The sequence below is a fragment of the Oncorhynchus mykiss genome, chromosome 13 (genome assembly GCF_057628025.1).
Source record: "Oncorhynchus mykiss isolate SJ-2025 chromosome 13, ASM5762802v1, whole genome shotgun sequence".
Classification (NCBI taxonomy): domain Eukaryota; kingdom Metazoa; phylum Chordata; class Actinopteri; order Salmoniformes; family Salmonidae; genus Oncorhynchus; species Oncorhynchus mykiss.
Genome location: NC_143034.1, coordinates 11,820,108 through 11,837,163, shown reverse-complemented (window position 1 = coordinate 11,837,163; position 17,056 = coordinate 11,820,108). Strand labels below are relative to the sequence as shown.

General features: G+C 40.3%; 2 protein-coding genes across 7 annotated transcripts in view; both read right to left on the bottom strand.

The window, feature by feature from the left end:
• The window catches only part of LOC110516892 (uncharacterized), a 36,162-nt gene extending 22,110 nt beyond the window's left edge, over window positions 1-14,052 (bottom strand). The window contains exons 1-2 of the mRNA XM_090195177.1: window positions 13,741-14,052; window positions 10,778-11,014 (exon numbers count right to left, since the gene is read on the bottom strand). Coding sequence (XP_090051303.1) covers window positions 10,778-11,014; window positions 13,741-13,771 — 268 coding nt within the window. The 5' untranslated portion in view covers window positions 13,772-14,052. The remainder of the gene's footprint in view (window positions 1-10,777; window positions 11,015-13,740) is intronic.
• The window catches only part of LOC110519495 (adhesion G protein-coupled receptor E5), a 237,587-nt gene that overhangs the window by 88,963 nt on the left and 131,568 nt on the right, over window positions 1-17,056 (bottom strand). The gene's annotated exons all lie outside the window — the stretch shown is intronic.

Below are 17,056 nucleotides of genomic sequence, written 5' to 3'. Positions count from 1 at the left end.
CCCCACCTACACATAGAATAATATCATTATCCACCCCCCTCCACAGCTACACATATAATAATATCATTATCACCCCTCCCCAGCTACACATATAATAATATCATTATCACCCCTCCCCACCTACACATATAATACTATCATTATCACCCCTCCCGACCTACACATATAATACTATCATTATCACCCCTCCCCAACTACACATAGAATAATATCATTATCACCCCTCCCCACCTACACATATAATAATATCATTATCACCCATTCCCCACCTACACATATAATAATATCATTATCACCCCTCACCAACTACACATATAGTAATATCATTATCACCCCTCCCCAACTACACATAGAATAATATCATTATCACCCCTCCCCACCTACACGTATAATACTATCCTTTTCACCCCTCCCCACCTACACATAGAATAATATCATTATCACCCCTCCCCACCTACACATAAAAAAATATCATTATCACCCCTCCCCAACTACACATAGAATAATATCATTATCATCCCTCCCCAACGACACATAGAATACTATCATTATCACCCCTCCCCAACTACACATAGAATACTATCATTATCACCCCTCCCCACCTACACATATAATACTATCATTATCACCCTCCCCACCTACACATATAATACTATCATTATCACCCCTACCCACCTACACATAGAATAATATCATTATCCACCCCCCTCCCCAACTACACATATAGTAATATCATTATCACCCCTCCCCAACTACACATAGAATAATATCATTATCACCCCTCCCCAACTACACATAGAATAATATCATTATCACCCCTCCCCACCTACACGTATAGTACTATCATTATCACCCCTCCCCACCTACACATAGAATAATATCATTATCACCCCTCCCCACCTACACATAAAAAAATATCATTATCACCCCTCCCCAACTACACATAGAATAATATCATTATCATCCCTCCCCAACTACACATAGAATACTATCATTATCACCCCTCCCCAACTACACATAGCATAATATCATTATCACCCCTCCACAACTACACATAGAATACTATCATTATCACCCCTCCCCACCTACACATATAATAATATCATTATCACCCCTCCCCAACTACACATAGAATACTATCATTATCACCCCTCCCCACCTACACATAGAATAATATCATTATCCACCCCCCTCCCCACCTACACATATAATAATATCATTATCACCCCTCCCCACCTACACATATAATAATATCATTATCACCCCTCCCCACCTACACATATAATACTATCATTATCACCCCTCCCCACCTACACATATAATACTATCATTATCACCCCTCCCCAACTACACATAGAATACTATCATTATCACCCCTCCCCAACGACACATAGAATAATATCATTATCACCCCTTCCCAACTACACATAGAATACTATCATTATCACCCCTCCCCACCTACACATATAATACTATCATTATCACCCCTCCCCAACTACACATAGAATACTATCATTATCACCCCTACCCACCTACACATAGAATAATATCATTATCACCCCTCCCCAACTACACATAGAATAATATCATTATCACCCCTCCCCACCTACACGTATAATACTATCCTTTTCACCCCTCCCCACCTACACATAGAATAATATCATTATCACCCCTCCCCACCTACACATAAAAAAATATCATTATCACCCCTCCCCAACTACACATAGAATAATATCATTATCATCCCTCCCCAACGACACATAGAATACTATCATTATCACCCCTCCCCAACTACACATAGAATACTATCATTATCACCCCTCCCCACCTACACATATAATACTATCATTATCACCCTCCCCACCTACACATATAATACTATCATTATCACCCCTACCCACCTACACATAGAATAATATCATTATCCACCCCCCTCCCCAACTACACATATAGTAATATCATTATCACCCCTCCCCAACTACACATAGAATAATATCATTATCACCCCTCCCCAACTACACATAGAATAATATCATTATCACCCCTCCCCACCTACACGTATAGTACTATCATTATCACCCCTCCCCACCTACACATAGAATAATATCATTATCACCCCTCCCCACCTACACATAAAAAAATATCATTATCACCCCTCCCCAACTACACATAGAATAATATCATTATCATCCCTCCCCAACTACACATAGAATACTATCATTATCACCCCTCCCCAACTACACATAGCATAATATCATTATCACCCCTCCACAACTACACATAGAATACTATCATTATCACCCCTCCCCACCTACACATATAATAATATCATTATCACCCCTCCCCAACTACACATAGAATACTATCATTATCACCCCTCCCCACCTACACATAGAATAATATCATTATCCACCCCCCTCCCCACCTACACATATAATAATATCATTATCACCCCTCCCCACCTACACATATAATAATATCATTATCACCCCTCCCCACCTACACATATAATACTATCATTATCACCCCTCCCCACCTACACATATAATACTATCATTATCACCCCTCCCCAACTACACATAGAATACTATCATTATCACCCCTCCCCAACGACACATAGAATAATATCATTATCACCCCTTCCCAACTACACATAGAATACTATCATTATCACCCCTCCCCACCTACACATATAATACTATCATTATCACCCCTCCCCAACTACACATAGAATACTATCATTATCACCCCTACCCACCTACACATAGAATAATATCATTATCACCCCTCCCCAACTACACATAGAATAATATCATTATCACCCCTCCCCAACTACACATAGAATAATATCATTATCATCCCTCCCCAACGACACATAGAATACTATCATTATCACCCCTCCCCAACTACACATAGAATAATATCATTATCACCCCTCCCCAAATACACATAGAATACTATCATTATCACCCCTCCCCACCTACACATATAATACTATCATTATCACCCCTCCCCAACTACACATAGAATACTATCATTATCACCCCTCCCCACCTACACATAGAATAATATCATTATCCACCCCCCTCCCCACCTACACAGATAATAATATCATTATCACCCCTCCCCACCTACACATATAATAATATCATTATCACCCCTCCATACCTACACATAATACTATCATTATCACCCCTCCCCACCTACAAATATAATACTATCATTATCACCCCTCCCCAACTACACATAGAATAATATCATTATCCACCCCCCTCCCCACCTACACATATAATAATATCATTATCACCCCTCCCCACCTACACATATAATAATATCATTATCACCCCTCCCCAACTACACATAGAATACTATCATTATCACCCCTCCCCACCTACACATATAATACTATCATTATCACCCCTCCCCAACTACACATAGAATACTATCATTATCACCCCTCCCCACCTACACATAGAATAACATCATTATCCATCCCCCTCCCCACCTACACATATAATAATATCATTATCACCCCTCCCCACCTACACATATAATAATATCATTATCACCCCTCCCCACCTACACATAATACTATCATTATCACCCCTCCCCACCTACACATATAATACTATCATTATCACCCCTCCCCAACTACACATAGAATAATATCATTATCACCCCTCCCCACCTACACATATAATAATACCATTATCACCCCTCCCCACCTACACATATAATAATATCATTATCACCCCTCCCCACCTACACATATAATAATATCATTATCACCTCTCCCCACCTACACATATAATACTATCATTATCAACCCTCCCCACCTACACATATAATACTATCATTATCACCCCTCCCCAACTACACATAGAATAATATCATTATCACCCCTCCCCACCTACACATATAATAATATCATTATCACCACTCCCCACCTACACATATAATACTATCATTATCACCCCTCCCGACCTACACATATAATACTATCATTATCACCCCTCCCCAACTACACATAGAATAATATCATTATCACCCTTCCCCACCTACACATATAATACTATCATTATCACCCCTCCCCACCTACACATATAATACTATAATTATCACCCCTCCCCAACTACACATATAATAATATCATTATCACCCCTCCCCAACTACACATAGAATAATATCATTATCATCCCTCCCCACCTACACATATAATACTATCATTATCACCCCTCCCCAACTACACATAGAATAATAGCATTATCACCCCTCCCCACCTACACATAGAATACTATCATTATCACCCCTCCCCACCTACACATATAATACTATCATTATCACCCCTCCCCACCTACACATATAATACTATCATTATCACCCTCCCCACCTACACATATAATACTATCATTATCACCCTCCCCAACTACACATATAATACTATCATTATCACCCTCCCCAACTACACATATAATACTATCATTATCACCCCTCCCCAACTACACATATAGTAATATCATTATCACCCCTCCCCAACTACACATAGAATAATATCATTATCACCCCTCCCCAACTACACATAGAATAATATCATTATCACCCCTCCCCACCTACACATATAATACTATCATTATCACCCCTCCCCAACTACACATATAATAATATAATTATCACCCCTCCCCAACTACACATATAGTAATATCATTATCACCCCTCCCCAACTACACATAGAATAATATCATTATCACCCCTCCCCACCTACACATATAATACTATCATTATCACCCCTCCCCAACTACACATATAATAATATCATTATCACCCCTCCCCAACTACACATAGAATAATATCATTATCACCCCTCCCCACCTACACATAGAATAATATCATTATCACCCCTCCCCACCTACACATAAAAAAATATCATTATCACCCCTCCCCAACTACACATAGAATAATATCATTATAACCCCTCACCCACTACACATAGAATACTATCATTATCACCCCTCCCCACCTACACATATAATAATATCATTATCACCCCTCCCCACCTACACATATAATACTATCATTATCACCCCTCCCGACCTACACATATAATACTATCATTATCACCCCTCCCCAACTACACATAGAATAATATCATTATCACCCCTCCCCACCTACACAAATAATACTATCATTATCCTCCCTCCCCCCTCCCACCTACACATAGAATAATATCATTATCCTCCCTTCCCCCTCCCCACCTACACATAGAATAATATCATTATCCTCCCTTCCCCCTCCCCATCTACACATAGAATAGTACCATTATCCTCCCCCCTCCCCACCTACACATAGAATAATATCATTATCCCCCCCCTCCACATCTACACATAGAATAATATCATAATCCCCCCTCCTCCACACCTACACAAAGAATAATATCATTGTCCACCCCCCTCCCCACCTACACATAGAATAATATCATTATCCACCCCCCTCCCCACCTACACATAGAATAATATCATTATCCTCCCTCCCCACCTACACATAGCATAATATCATTATCCACCCCCCTCCCCGCCTACACATAGAATAATACCATTATCCTCCCTCCCCACCTACACATAGAATAATATCATTATCCACCCCCCTCCCCACCTACACATAGAATAATATCATTATCCACCCCCCTCCCCCTCCCCACCTACACATAGAATAATATCATTATCCTCCCTCCCCCCTCCCCACCTACACATAGAATAATATCATTATCCTCCCTTCCCCCTCCCCACCTACACATATAATAATATCATTATCCTCCCTCCCCCCTCCCCACCTACACATAGGATAATATCATTATCCTCCCTTCCCCCTCCCCACCTACACATAGAATAATATCATTATCCTCCCTCCCCCCTCCCCACCTACACATAGAATAATATCATTATCCCCCCCTCCACACCTACACTTAGAATAATATCATTATCCCCCTCCCCACCTACACATAGAATAATATCATAATCCCCCCGCCTCCACACCTACACAAAGAATAATATCATTGTCCACCCCCCTCCCCACCTACACATAGAATAATATCATTATCCACCCCCCTCCCCACCTACACATAGAATAATATCATTATCCTCCCTCCCCACCTACACATAGCATAATATCATTATCCACCCCCCTCCCCACCTACACATGGAATAATATAATTATCCACCCCCCCCTCCCCACCTACACATAGAATAATAGAATTATCCACACCCCTCCCCACCTACACATAGAATAATATAATTATCCCCCACAACCCCACCTACACATAGAATAATATCATTATCACCTCCCTCCCCCACCTACACATAGAATAATATAAGTATCACCTCCCTCCCCACCTACACATAGAATAATATCATTATCCCCCACAACCCCACCTACACATAGAATAATATCATTATCACCTCCCTCCCCCACCTACACATAGAATAATATCATTATCCCCCCCTCCCCACCTACACATAGAACAATATCATTATCACCCCTCCCCACCTACACATAGAATAATATAATTATCCCCCACCCTCCCCACCTACACATAGAATAATATCATTATCCACCCCTCCCCACCTACACATAAAAAAATATCATTATCACCCCTCCCCAACTACACATAGAATAATATCATTATCATCCCTCCCCAACGACACATAGAATACTATCATTATCACCCCTCCCCAACTACACATAGAATAATATCATTATCACCCCTCCCCAAATACACATAGAATACTATCATTATCACCCCTCCCCACCTACACATATAATACTATCATTATCACCCCTCCCCAACTACACATAGAATACTATCATTATCACCCCTCCCCACCTACACATAGAATAATATCATTATCCACCCCCCTCCCCACCTACACAGATAATAATATCATTATCACCCCTCCCCACCTACACATATAATAATATCATTATCACCCCTCCATACCTACACATAATACTATCATTATCACCCCTCCCCACCTACAAATATAATACTATCATTATCACCCCTCCCCAACTACACATAGAATAATATCATTATCCACCCCCCTCCCCACCTACACATATAATAATATCATTATCACCCCTCCCCACCTACATATATAATAATATCATTATCACCCCTCCCCAACTACACATAGAATACTATCATTATCACCCCTCCCCACCTACACATATAATACTATCATTATCACCCCTCCCCAACTACACATAGAATACTATCATTATCACCCCTCCCCACCTACACATAGAATAACATCATTATCCATCCCCCTCCCCACCTACACATATAATAATATCATTATCACCCCTCCCCACCTACACATATAATAATATCATTATCACCCCTCCCCACCTACACATAATACTATCATTATCACCCCTCCCCACCTACACATATAATACTATCATTATCACCCCTCCCCAACTACACATAGAATAATATCATTATCACCCCTCCCCACCTACACATATAATAATACCATTATCACCCCTCCCCACCTACACATATAATAATATCATTATCACCCCTCCCCACCTACACATATAATAATATCATTATCACCTCTCCCCACCTACACATATAATACTATCATTATCAACCCTCCCCACCTACACATATAATACTATCATTATCACCCCTCCCCAACTACACATAGAATAATATCATTATCACCCCTCCCCACCTACACATATAATAATATCATTATCACCACTCCCCACCTACACATATAATACTATCATTATCACCCCTCCCGACCTACACATATAATACTATCATTATCACCCCTCCCCAACTACACATAGAATAATATCATTATCACCCTTCCCCACCTACACATATAATACTATCATTATCACCCCTCCCCACCTACACATATAATACTATCATTATCACCCCTCCCCAACTACACATATAATAATATCATTATCACCCCTCCCCAACTACACATAGAATAATATCATTATCATCCCTCCCCACCTACACATATAATACTATCATTATCACCCCTCCCCAACTACACATAGAATAATAGCATTATCACCCCTCCCCACCTACACATAGAATACTATCATTATCACCCCTCCCCACCTACACATATAATACTATCATTATCACCCCTCCCCACCTACACATATAATACTATCATTATCACCCTCCCCACCTACACATATAATACTATCATTATCACCCTCCCCAACTACACATATAATACTATCATTATCACCCTCCCCAACTACACATATAATACTATCATTATCACCCCTCCCCAACTACACATATAGTAATATCATTATCACCCCTCCCCAACTACACATAGAATAATATCATTATCACCCCTCCCCAACTACACATAGAATAATATCATTATCACCCCTCCCCACCTACACATATAATACTATCATTATCACCCCTCCCCAACTACACATATAATAATATAATTATCACCCCTCCCCAACTACACATATAGTAATATCATTATCACCCCTCCCCAACTACACATAGAATAATATCATTATCACCCCTCCCCACCTACACATATAATACTATCATTATCACCCCTCCCCAACTACACATATAATAATATCATTATCACCCCTCCCCAACTACACATAGAATAATATCATTATCACCCCTCCCCACCTACACATAGAATAATATCATTATCACCCCTCCCCACCTACACATAAAAAAATATCATTATCACCCCTCCCCAACTACACATAGAATAATATCATTATAACCCCTCACCCACTACACATAGAATACTATCATTATCACCCCTCCCCACCTACACATATAATAATATCATTATCACCCCTCCCCACCTACACATATAATACTATCATTATCACCCCTCCCGACCTACACATATAATACTATCATTATCACCCCTCCCCAACTACACATAGAATAATATCATTATCACCCCTCCCCACCTACACAAATAATACTATCATTATCCTCCCTCCCCCCTCCCACCTACACATAGAATAATATCATTATCCTCCCTTCCCCCTCCCCACCTACACATAGAATAATATCATTATCCTCCCTTCCCCCTCCCCATCTACACATAGAATAGTACCATTATCCTCCCCCCTCCCCACCTACACATAGAATAATATCATTATCCCCCCCCTCCACATCTACACATAGAATAATATCATAATCCCCCCTCCTCCACACCTACACAAAGAATAATATCATTGTCCACCCCCCTCCCCACCTACACATAGAATAATATCATTATCCACCCCCCTCCCCACCTACACATAGAATAATATCATTATCCTCCCTCCCCACCTACACATAGCATAATATCATTATCCACCCCCCTCCCCGCCTACACATAGAATAATACCATTATCCTCCCTCCCCACCTACACATAGAATAATATCATTATCCACCCCCCTCCCCACCTACACATAGAAAAATATCATTATCCACCCCCCTCCCCCTCCCCACCTACACATAGAATAATATCATTATCCTCCCTCCCCCCTCCCCACCTACACATAGAATAATATCATTATCCTCCCTTCCCCCTCCCCACCTACACATATAATAATATCATTATCCTCCCTCCCCCCTCCCCACCTACACATAGGATAATATCATTATCCTCCCTTCCCCCTCCCCACCTACACATAGAATAATATCATTATCCTCCCTCCCCCCTCCCCACCTACACATAGAATAATATCATTATCCCCCCCTCCACACCTACACTTAGAATAATATCATTATCCCCCTCCCCACCTACACATAGAATAATATCATAATCCCCCCGCCTCCACACCTACACAAAGAATAATATCATTGTCCACCCCCCTCCCCACCTACACATAGAATAATATCATTATCCACCCCCCTCCCCACCTACACATAGAATAATATCATTATCCTCCCTCCCCACCTACACATATCATAATATCATTATCCACCCCCCTCCCCACCTACACATGGAATAATATAATTATCCACCCCCCCCTCCCCACCTACACATAGAATAATAGAATTATCCACACCCCTCCCCACCTACACATAGAATAATATAATTATCCCCCACAACCCCACCTACACATAGAATAATATCATTATCACCTCCCTCCCCCACCTACACATAGAATAATATAAGTATCACCTCCCTCCCCACCTACACATAGAATAATATCATTATCCCCCACAACCCCACCTACACATAGAATAATATCATTATCACCTCCCTCCCCCACCTACACATAGAATAATATCATTATCCCCCCCCTCCCCACCTACACATAGAACAATATCATTATCACCCCTCCCCACCTACACATAGAATAATATAATTATCCCCCACCCTCCCCACCTACACATAGAATAATATCATTATCCACCCCTCCCCACCTACACATAGAATAATATACATTATCATCCCCCCACAAAGTTGATGATCATTAACATGGTCTACAAACTCTCAGTACTGCACAGATACGAGAACTCTGAACAAGTAATGGTTCGTACCCTTGACATGTAATATTCACACACACATACACACACACACACACACACACACACACACACACACACACACACACACACACACACACACACACACACACACACACACACACACACACACACACACACACACACACACACATACACACACATACACACACACACACACACACACACACACACACTCAGACACACACACACACACACACTTGAATACTCACCGTTACACTCCCCAGTGAGAGCAGTAAAGTTCAAAGTCGTTGTGGATATGAACCCAGGTAGACACTGACAGTAGAAGCTTCCATATGTGTTGTAACACATGGCATTACTTGCACAGGGTGGGGTACTGTCCAACTCTTTACACTCATCTACATCATCACATTTTTGACTCCCTTTGGCTGTGAATCCCAGGCCGCAATCTACGGCCTCTAGGTTCCCCAGAAGAGTGAAATGAAGACCTGTGAGGAGAGACAGAGAGACAGAGAGACAGATAGACAGAGAGAGACAGAGAGACAGAGAGAGACAGAGAGACAGAGAGAGACAGAGAGAGACAGAGAGACAGAGAGACAGAGAGAGACAGAGAGACAGAGAGACAGAGAGAGACAGAGAGAGGCAGAGAGACAGAGAGACAGAGAGAGACAGAGAGACAGAGTTATTCAACCAGTTTCCTACTAGCCCAGCCTCGGGTTAGCATCATTCCCATCCCTGTCAACACCACAGCAGTCTTTACCTCGTTGAGACGCAATTATTATTATTATTATTTTCTCTGTTCCAGAGGCTAGTGCATTATAAAAACATGGGTATAATCACTAGGAAAACACTTATTCTCCACATTGCAACTTTAGCTAGACAGAGATATTATAACTAGATTACTAAACTGAAGTTTAGGAGAGAAAACAGAGATATTATAACTAGGTTACTAAACTGAAGAATAGTAGAGAAGACAGAGATATTATAGCTAGGTTACTAAACTGAAGTATAGTAGAGAAGACAGAGATATTATAGCTAGGTTACTAAACTGAAGAATAGTAGAGAAGACAGAGATATTATAGCTAGGTTACTAAACTGAAGAATAGTAGAGAAGACAGAGATATTATAACTAGGTTACTAAACTGAAGTTTAGGAGAGAAAACAGAGATATTATAACTAGGTTACTAAACTGAAGTATAGGAGAGAAGACAGAGATATTATAACTAGGTTACTAAACGTAAAGGGGAATATCACGCAAAAACAATCTTTTGGTTTTTGTTTCATTATGTTTTGCATTTCAGCAGTAAAGTTGTCAAGATATTGGACTTCTAAGAAGAAAAGTGTCTCGGCCACATCATCATGATAATTCATGTTTATCACTGAACACATAATGAGTCCATGTAACATGTATATATATCACTGAATACAGAGAGTCCATGTAACATGTTTAGATATCACTATCACTGAACACAGAGAGTCCATGTAACATGTATAGATATCACTATCACTGAACACAGAGTGTCCATGTAACATGTATAGGTATCACTATCACTGAACACAGAGAGTCCATGTAACATGTATAGATATCACAATCACTGAATACAGAGAGTCCATGTAACATGTTTAGATATCACTATCACTGAACACAGAGAGTCCATGTAACATGTATAGATATCACTGAACACAGAGAGTCCATGTAACATGTATAGGTATCACTATCACTGAACACAGAGAGTCCATGTAACATGTATATATATCACTGAACACAGAGAGTCCATGTAACATGTATAGGTATCACTATCACTGAACACAGAGAGTCCATGTAACATGTATAGATATCACTATCACTGAATACAGAGAGTCCATGTAACATGTTTAGATATCACTATCACTGAACACAGAGAGTCCATGTAACATGTATATATATCACTGAACACAGAGAGTCCATGTAACATGTATAGGTATCACTATCACTGAACACAGAGAGTCCATGTAACATGTATAGGTATCACTATCACTGAATACAGAGAGTCCATGTAACATGTATATATATCACTGAACACAGAGAGTCCATGTAACATGTATAGGTATCACTATCACTGAACACAGAGAGTCCATGTAACATGTATAGGTATCACTATCACTGAATACAGAGAGTCCATGTATCATGTATATATATCACTGAACACAGAGAGTCCATGTAACATGTATAGGTATCACTATCACTGAACACAGAGAGTCCATGTAACATGTATAGGTATCACTATCACTGAACACAGAGAGTCCATGTAACATGTATATATATCACTGAACACAGAGAGTCCATGTAACATGTGTAGGTATCACTATCACTGAACACAGAGAGTCCATGTAACATGTATAGGTATCACTATCACTGAATACAGAGAGTCCATGTAACATGTATATATATCACTGAACACAGAGAGTCCATGTAACATGTATAGATATCACTATCACTGAACACAGTGAGTCCATGTAACATGTATATATATCACTGAATACAGAGAGTCCATGTAACATGTATAGATATCACTATCACTGAACACAGAGAGTCCATGTAACATGTATAGATATCACTATCACTGAACACAGTGAGTCCATGTAACATGTATATATATCACTATCACTGAACACAGTGAGTCCATGTAACATGTATAGATATCACTATCACTGAATACAGAGAGTCCATGTAACATGTATAGGTATCACTATCACTGAACACAGAGAGTCCATGTAACATGTATAGGTATCACTATCACTGAATACAGAGAGTCCATGTAACATGTATAGATATCACTATCACTGAACACAGAGAGTCCATGTAACATGTATAGATATCACTATCACTGAACACAGTGAGTCCATGTAACATGTATCTATATCACTGAACACAGAGTGAGTCCTTCCAAATTGTTATGTGACTTGTTTAAGCACATTCTTAGTTCTGAACTTATTTAGGTTTGACATAACAAAGGGGTTGAGTACTTATTGACTCAAGACATTTCAGCTTTTCATTTCAACATACACACACACACACACGCACGCACGCACACACACGCACGCACGCACACGCACGCACACACACACACACACACACACACACACACACACACACACACACACACACACACACACACACACACACACATACACAAGATGGTCAAGTTCCAAAGATATACAAGGTTAGACTCACCCAGAACAAGTAGAAGAGTTCTGGACCCCATCTCAGAGACAGACTGGTATTATGACAACTAGTAGGATCCTAATAAAACTAGCCCTGTTGAGTTCAGATTGAAGAAACCCCCAGTTTAACAAGGTTTTTATTCTGTATCATCAGTGGTGATAACATTAACAGAATAAAAATAAATACAATATTCCCTCTCTTTTGGTGAGACAACTCTCAGTGTGAGCCACACGGAGATAGAAAACAACTATTTAGCTCTCCTCTCCTCTACCTCTTCCTGTTAGAGAACGCCTCTTCTCTCTCTTGTTCACAATCTTCCCCCTTTCTCTCTGTTTCACCCTTATCTCTCTCTCCTTGTTCTAGTTTTTCTGTGTCACCTCACCTTCTTCTCTCATTCCCCTCTCTCTGTTTTTCACCTTATCTCTCTCTCTCTATCCTTCCTCTCTCTCAATTCTCAATTCTCAATTCAAGGGCTTTATTGGCATGGGAAACGTGTTAACATTGCCAAAGCAAGTGAGGTAGATAATAGATAAAGTGAATATATAAAGTGAAACAAACAATAAAAATGAACAGTAAACATTACACATACAGAAGTTTCAAAACAATAAAGACATTACAAATGTCATATTATATATATATACAGTGTTTTAACAATGTACAAATGGTAAAGGACACAAGATAAAATAAATGAGCATAAATATGGGTTGTATTGTATCTCTCTCTCTATCATTCCTCTCTCTCTCTCTCTCTCTCTCTCCCTCTCACTATCCTTCCTCTCTCTCTCTCTCTCTCTCTCTCTATCCTCCCTCTCTCTATATATATATATCCTCTCTCTCTCTCTCTCTCTCTCTATCCTCCCTCTCTCTCTATATATATCCTCCCTCTCTCTCTCATTCTCTCACCATTTCACCCCTTTTCTCTCTTCTTCTTCTTATCTTCCTCTCATTCATCATGTTAAGTCTACTAGGTGTGTTGCCTCAGGCCTGGAGGGAAGCAAAAGTCATTCTGCTACTTAAGAATAGTAAAGTCCCCTTTACTGGCTCAAAAGGCCGAACAATCAGCCTGTTACCAACCCTTAGTAAACGTTTAGGCCAATCAGCCTGTTACCAACCCTTAGTAAACTTTTAGGCCAATCAGCCTGTTACCAACCCTTAGTAAACTTTTAGACCAATCAGCCTGTTACCAACCCTTGGTAAACTTTTAGACCAATCAGCCTGTTACCAACCCTTAGTAAACTTTTAGACCAATCAGCCTGTTACCAAACCTTGTAAACTTTTAGACCAATCAGCCTGTTACCAACCCTTAGTAAACTTTTAGACCAATCAGCCTGTTCCCAACCCTTAGTAAACTTTTAGACCAATCAGCCTGTTACCAACCCTTAGTAAACTTTTAGACCAATCAGCCTGTTACCAACCCTTAGAAAACTTTTAGACCAATCAGCCTGTTACCAACCCTTAGTAAACTTTTAGACCAATCAGCCTGTTACCAACCCTTAGTAAACTTTTAGACCAATCAGCCTGTTACCTACCAACCCTTAGTAAACTTTTAGACCAATCAGCCTGTTACCAACCCTTAGTAATCTTTTAGACCAATCAGCCTGTTACCAACCCTTAGTAAACTTTTAGACCAATCAGCCTGTTACCAACCCTTAGTAAACTTTTAGACCAATCAGCCTGTTACCTACCAACCCTTAGTAAACTTTTAGACCAATCAGCCTGTTACCAACCCTTAGTAATCTTTTAGACCAATCAGCCTGTTACCAACTCTTAGTAAACTTTTAGAAAAAATGGTGTTGGACCAGATACAATGCATTTGTACAGTAAACAAATTGACAACAGACTTTCAGCACTTACAGGGAAGAACATTCAACAAGCACAGCACTTACACAAATTACTCATTGGCTGAGAGAAATTGATGATAGAAAGATTGTAGCGGCTGTTTTGTTAGACTTCAGTGCAGCTTTTTACATTATCAATCATAGTCTGCTGTTGGAAAAACATATGTTGTGGCTTTACACCCCCTGCTATAGTGTGGATAAAGAGTTACCTTTCCAACAGAACACAGAGACACATAATCCAGGTAGAATCAGGAATTCTAGGCCCCTTACTTTTTAAAGGAATTCTAGGCCCCTTACTTTTTAAAGGAATTCTAGGCCCCTTACTTTTTAAAGGAATTCTAGGCCCCTGACTTTTTAAAGGAATTCTAGGCCCATTACTTTTTAAAGGAATTCTAGGCCCCTTACTTTTTAAAGGAATTCTAGGCCCCTTACTTTTTAAAGGAATTCTAGGCCCCTTACTTTTTAAAGGAATTCTAGGCCCCTGACTTTTTAAAGGAATTCTAGGCCCATTACTTTTTAAAGGAATTCTAGGCCCCTTACTTTTTAAAGGAATTCTAGGCCCCTTACTTTTTAAAGGAATTCTAGGCCCCTTACTTTTTAAAATGTTTACTAATGACATCAAATTGATGTTATTTGCCACACAATACAGTGAAATGCTGACTTACAGGCCCTAACCAACAATGCTGTTTACATTTTTTTTATAAAACAATACTTAAAAAATTATGAATAAGAAATAAAAGTAATAAATAATTGAAGAGTAGCAGTAACAATAGCGAGGCTATACACAGGGGTACCGGTACAGAGTCTCTTTTCAGGGACAGCCGGTTAGTCTAGGTAATTGAGGTAGGTAGCGTTATTAAAGTGACTATGCATAGATAATAAAATAGAGTAGCTGCAGTTTAAAGGAGGAGGGGGGCAATGCAAATAGTCTGGGCAGCCATATGATTAGATGTTCAGGAGTCTTACGGCTTGGGGGTAGAAGCTGTTTAGAAGCCTCTTGGACCTAGACTTGGTGCTCTGGTACCGTAGCAGAGAGAACAGTCGACGACTAGGGTGGCTGGAGTCTTTCACAATTTTTAGGACCTTCCTCTGACACCGCCTGGTATAGATGTCCTGGATGGCAGGAAGCCTGGTAACAGTGATGTACTGGGTCTTCCTCTGACACCGCCTGGTATAGAGGTCCTGGATGGCAGGAAGCCTGGTAACAGTGATGTACTGGGCCTTCCTCTGACACCGCCTGGTATAGAGGTCCTGGATGGCAGGAAGCCTGGTAACAGTGATGTACTGGGCCTTCCTCTGACACTGCCTGGTATAGAGGTCCTGGATGGCAGGAAGCCTGGTAACAGTGATGTACTGGGCCTTCCTCTGACACTGCCTGGTATAGAGGTCCTGGATGGCAGGAAGCCTGGTAACAGTGATGTACTGGGCCGTACGCACTACATTTGTCACGTTCTGACCATAGTTATTTTGTGTTTCCTGTCTTAGTGT